This window comes from Scophthalmus maximus, chromosome 21, assembly GCF_022379125.1.
Source record: "Scophthalmus maximus strain ysfricsl-2021 chromosome 21, ASM2237912v1, whole genome shotgun sequence".
Classification (NCBI taxonomy): domain Eukaryota; kingdom Metazoa; phylum Chordata; class Actinopteri; order Pleuronectiformes; family Scophthalmidae; genus Scophthalmus; species Scophthalmus maximus.
This window is the reverse complement of record NC_061535.1, coordinates 6495001-6501000: the sequence shown is the minus strand read 5'-3', so window position 1 is coordinate 6501000 and position 6000 is coordinate 6495001. Positions and strand designations below refer to the sequence as shown.

At 41.3% G+C, this 6000-nt stretch overlaps 1 protein-coding gene across 3 annotated transcripts in view; it reads left to right on the top strand.

The window, feature by feature from the left end:
• The first annotated feature begins 2317 nt into the window (after window positions 1–2317).
• phldb2b (pleckstrin homology-like domain, family B, member 2b) overlaps window positions 2318–6000 on the top strand; it is a 39871-nt gene continuing 36188 nt past the window's right edge. Inside the window, exon 1 of one of the 3 annotated variants that reach the window (XM_035619361.2) lies at window positions 2318–2686. In XM_035619361.2, the coding sequence (XP_035475254.2) occupies window positions 2654–2686 (33 nt within the window). In that variant the 5' untranslated portion in view covers window positions 2318–2653. The remainder of the gene's footprint in view (window positions 2687–6000) is intronic. The other 2 variants (XM_035619362.2, XM_035619363.2) reach the window with 2 other exon arrangements.

The following is a 6000-nucleotide window of genomic DNA, read 5'->3' as shown; positions in this document are numbered from 1 at the left end:
GAGCAGCGGAGAAAGTGAAGGGCCTGGACGCACAAGCTCGCTTCCTGTTCATTCACAAAGAGATCCTCATGGTCCATGAAAGATCAGATCACGGCGATTCCATGGAAATGCATGTGCCTTCCAACCTTAAGAACACACCATGCCCTTCACATTAGTTGTGGTCTCTGCACACAGTCTAATGACTGCAACATGACTGCATAGCTACAGGTCAGGGGTGGGAAACCTTTTTCCTTTCAAATTCCATTTCTCACCATGTCCAACTAACCTCTCCAATGCGATGGCTGGGGACGCTTCCCTTTGGCGACGCTCCTGATGTCAGATGGTCGTGAGGATGATGATGCCACACAAAGCTGGTTTGGGACCAACAAAAAGGTGAGACTTTGCGCCTCCTTACAAGACCTGAAGCCACACCCAGCCGCGGGAATACAATCCGACAGACGCAGCCCTTGAAAAGAGAACCAGAGACACACACAAGACAGATATAGTAAATAAAAAAGGGAATTAAAAAAAAAACATTCCTCTGATACTCAGCAGTGATCCCAATGCACAACAATGGCAACTTTCTTTGAGCATGAGCCTTATTTGAATCGTGCACTCGGATTTGATATTATTGCTGATGTGATTTGTCTGTGTTTTTTATGTTTTTTATTTTCTTGTAGTTGTAATGAGCTTATGAGGACATGTTAGTACTATTTCAGTCTGTGTCTTTTATAGCATTCAAAATGTTAATAGCTGTCATTATATATTTTTTTTGTATTTCTGAGTCGTCTTTCTTTGTGTTCATGAATTTTCTCGTGGGTTGGATCAATTTGTCATGAAGGGCCGGAGGCTGCCCAGCCCTGACTTGTGTAGTATTACAGTTCAGCGTCACGCAGGTTGTTGTTTTATGAAACCTTTTCTTATGAACTGTAATACACATGATACACACCTCTGCCAAAAGAAATTACCCACTGTACCCCCGATGCAGAGTCACTGGCATGCCTGCATGATGTCTTCACACGGTGCATGACCGTACATGTAGCTGAGATTTTTCAGATTGTGCACATAACTTTAAAAAAAAAAAGAGCAAAGGGCAGCCCGCCACCGCCGGCAGATACCCACAGGTTTTTTGTTGTTGTTGTTGGGTTTTCTTTGGTGAAAAATGTGTTGTCAGGGAAGATCTGCTGGTGAAACTAGCAAAAATCTTAATTTTATTTTTAATTTATTCAAATAAAAATAGAAATCTTAGAGTGTTTTTTTTTTTTTTTACCTAATCTATAGAGTTAATAAACTTGGATTATGAGTGTTCTCCTGGATAAATGTGCATTCTTGTCAGAGGTGTGGTCTCGTTGGTTCTGTCTTGCACCTGAGCCTCTGAGGTGTGTATATATATATATATATATATATATATATATATATATATATATATATATATATATATATATATATATATATATATATATATATATATATATTTATATATATATATATATACTGTGGTAAACGGCTGTATAGAATGCTTTGTGTGGTGAAATTACAGGCAATATGAGTTTGACATGAGTGACGAATACGTTCGCCCCCGAATGGATTCTTGCTAAAATGATATTGTTATAAAGCCATCAACTTCCTAGGTAGAAGATTGGTGATTAACCTCCTCCAGTTTGCTTCAAGTCAATAATGAAGTGCACAGTAATCCTACTAGTACTGCTGGTCTTTTCCCTGACATGTATCTGTTGTGTTACTGTAAATGTTACACAGACAGATTCACTGAGTACGATCACAGTCCCTGCAAGGGAAAATTAACGATTTCATGTAATGAAGGTTCGTGAGTATTGTCATCGCCTGCTGTGTGATTTGAGCATTGCCAGGTTTGTTTACCCACCAGTGTGGATGGACTCACTGAATGTATGAAAAAACCTACAGTTTTAGGACTGGACTGTGTTGTGTGAAAGCAGACTAGACTGCATTCCTGTTGTAATATCATCAGCTAAACATGCGTCTTATCGTGGTTTCTTATCGCTGCTGCCAAGTAGATCTGAAAGAATGTTTTTTCCCCCTTTATTCTCCTAGTCTCTTTCCTTGTCTCCACCTCTGTGCCATGCAGTCGGAAGGCTTCTCCCTTTGAACCAGTGAGAATGAGAGGTCAAGTGAAGGTGGTCTGTTAACACCTGCACCCTATGCTCTTTGTGTGTGTGTGTGTGTGTGTGTGTGTGTGTGTGTGAGAGAGAGAGAGAGAGAGACAGAGAGAGAGTGTGTGTGTGTGTGTGTGTGTGTGTGTGAGAGAGAGAGAGAGAGACAGAGAGAGAGAGAGACTCCCTCCCTCCCCTTGTTCCCTCTCCTACTGAACTTTCCAGCTGTTGTTGCATTCCTCTATACACGTCGCACTTGGCTGCAGCCGCCCGCTTTTTCATATTTGTGTGTTGCTGTGTTTGAAGTGTGTGCGTTTGTGCGTGTGCGTGTCAGTGTGTCAGGGAGTGACAAGTCGTTTTCTTCCAAGGCATCCAGGGGTTGCTCAGCACGGGGGGGAAATGCATCTGCTGTCAAGACGGACGCTGTGAGCACAAGAGGGAGAAGTGGCAGGATCATTTTTCTGGAGTTTTGTCAGGCGACATAATCCTGGATCTGGGAGCTGCCACCGCTGCTGCTGCTGCTACATTGTGTCACTTTCTGCACAATGACAAAAGTGGCCAGTCCTGCGTATATCATGGTAAGCCCATATTAATATTGTATATTCAATGTTCAAGTGTTTTATGATCCAAATGTGTGTTTTTCTAGATTTGGAGGTCTCTAATGTTTAATACACAGCCTGGTGAGTTCCTCACAGTTTCTGTTTGTTGGTGAGCCGTTCAACAGTAAAGTAGAGTTTATCCGATTTTGTTATGAGCAAATTAAATTACAGGCTACAGAGGAAGTTTTGTTTCTTTCTGCGTGTACCCCAGGCAAATTACGCACGATTCCACTAAAGATGAACAAAATGAGGATAAATGGCTGCTTATGACCTAGACGTTCGCTTTGGAATCGTTTAGATCAAATTATTTCATTATCAAAACCAAAGCCCGTAGTGAGGACCACAGACATATTAGGACCCAAGGCCTACCTCAGAACCAATCAGAGCAGTGTTTTGATTAATGGTTATCTGAATGAATAAGACACATTTGAATGAAACAAACAAACAAACAAACCAAGCAATAATTGGTTTTGATTCGAGGAATCAGTTCATGTCACAAGCTTGGGCTAAATTATTCCACGCGGTTCAGATGATACACTTGTTCCATGAGTCCACTTTACACTTCTGTGACATCTCCGATACAAAGAATAGCATGTGTGTGATGTGTGAGTGTTTTATCTATCCTTGTATCTCTGGTATCTATCGGCGCATGCTCCATATTATGGCTCTGGATAGAGTTTTATTAGGCCAAATCCTTACCGCAGAGGGTGTTACAAAAGTAATCTGTGCTACAAGTTTATAGATATTAATTTGTGGCTTTATACAAGCAGCTGAGTGCTCAGCTAACGTTGCTGGAGTCAGTGTACGGATACAGTTATTAACGGCAGCGTTCGATACCAAGTTGAAGACACGTGGTATGTGGTATGTGTGCAGATATGCATGTACACATACATTTAGCCATGAGCACTACAATAAATCTTTCAAATCTGTCAACTGTGCAGCAGTGAATGTGTATTCTACTCTGTGCTGTCCAATACTAAAGTCAACAATAACCTTAAGATAAGAAATAATCAGAATTAGTTTTTAGTTGGATTTAGAATTCTGCAGACTGAAAATGATCTCTGGGAACTGTTGATGTGTTCACCTTTGCATGTGTTGGCTGGACTAAGTAGAGCAAAACGTCTTGGTTTGCTCTTGAGGCTGAATAGTGGCTGCAGTCAAACAGCTAAAAATACACAACACAGCAATAACAGATCTTTGGTTGCTAAGTTTAACACTATTGTGTCATTTTTGCAAGGAAGTATCACATTTTGTCTCTGCCATTAATCTCTTTTCCTTCATCCCTGTAGTTTTCACTCTGGGGTTTCATTCATTTCTTTTGTCTACTTTTCTCCCCCAAACACACTCTCGCTTGTTTCTCTTGTTATCTCAGATTGCATCTTCCTGCTGTCCTCTTTTCTTCTCTCTCCACCAGTCACAGTTAATTTTACCATGTGGGCTATATGACTAATGTGGGCTATGTGTCCGCTCCTACCACTTCAGGTGAGGTGGGCATTTCCAAAGGCACACTCTCAAGAGAACGCCATGTTCAATGTTTCCTTTTCCTCCAACTCTGAGTCAGTCTCAATAACAATGGGCTTTCATTCCTGTGAGGATTTTTGCCTTTCGGTAAATCATAGAATATGTGAGAGAGTTTTGACAATGCTGGTGCGTATTTGTGGTGTTAAGCAGGGGGTTCAAGGTCAAGTTGTGTTTCACCAGACATTTGTAAAGAACGATGAAGTACAGTGCATACAGAAAGTTTTCAGAGCCTTTTCACTTTTTATTTATATTTTGTTTATATCACACACCACACCGATGTACACCCCAAACCCCATAATGACAATGCTGGAACCTTATTTTAGACTATTTTTTTGTGCAAATGTATTAAAAAGGAATTGGACTTACCACCTCACTGTTTTATGCCCTTGCCACCCAGTCAAGTTGCAGGATGTATGGTCACGAATCTCCCCCTCTTTTCCTGGGTTATGGCATTGAAGAATGGTCTGCAAAAGTATTTTTGTCACAGTGAAGTTGACCTTTACCCATTTGGATATAAAACGCATCGTCTTCCACATCTCAGACTGTGAGAAACAAGATTAGCTGGTCTAATGCAACCAATATTGAAGTGTTTGGCCTCAGTTCTAAACGCCGTGTCTGGAAGGAATCAGGCACCGCTCACTAGCTGTTCGCTTTCCAGCTGGACGGTGACCCGAAGCACACAGCCAAGACGAGACAGGAGCGGCTCAGAGACAACTGTGTTTATGTTCTCGAGTGGCCGAAGCCAGAGGCATGACTTGAACCCAATTGAACATCTCTGGAGGCATCTTATTACAGTGCCTGTCCACTGATAGTCCCCCTCCAACCTGGCAGAGCTTAAGAGGATCTGCTGAGAAGAATGGCAGAAAATTCCTAAATCCAGATGTGCAAAAATTGTTGCGTCATACCCAAGAAGACTAGAGGCTGCAACTCCTGCCAAAGGTGCTTCAGTACAGTAAAGGATCTGAGTAGTTGTGTCAGAGAGATTTGTCTTTTCCCCTTTTTTTTCTAAATAAATTTGCAGAAACATTTGTTTTTGCCTTGTCAGTCTGATGTACTGGTTGTAGATTCAACAGGGGAAAAGATTATTTTAAAAGATTTTTGGAAAAGACAATGTAACAACATGTGGGACAACGTGAAGTGGTCTGATTACTTATGAATACATGTAGTTATTGTATCAGTGACTGAGAAGAACAGGTGTTATTTGTTATTATCATTGTTATTATCTATGTTGTGTGTGCATGTGCAAGCCATATATTCGACTAATTATAGACTTGTTGAAGACATATTATTGCAGACAAAACAAAGAGTGAAGTGAAAAGAAGGGACAAACATGAAACCGATTTAGCCCTCTGAGTTGCTCCGTGCAGCATCGGTGATACAATACGGGCTTTGTCAGGTGGGAGGAGGAGGAGAGGGCTCCGCTGGAATGTGAGGGGAGGGGATGGTTAGTGAGAAACAGAGAGATGGAGAAAGAGAGATAGAAAGAGAAACACCGGGTTAGGAAACAGGCGATGTTAGATGAAGCACGGGCAATACTCAAAACTTTATGTATAGAAATGAGACTGGGAGCAAAAAAAAGACAGCGGAAGACTTGTTTTGGCTTCTATCATGCAACATGAATAGACAAAGGATGGGAAGGAGATCCTGTGATAACCAAGTGACTGCCTCTATTCACATTTTGAAGAGCAGCTACACAGTTTTGGTAAATGCAGCAGACATACAGCACATATGTAACACCCAAACATGCATATGAACACCCTACAATGCACATA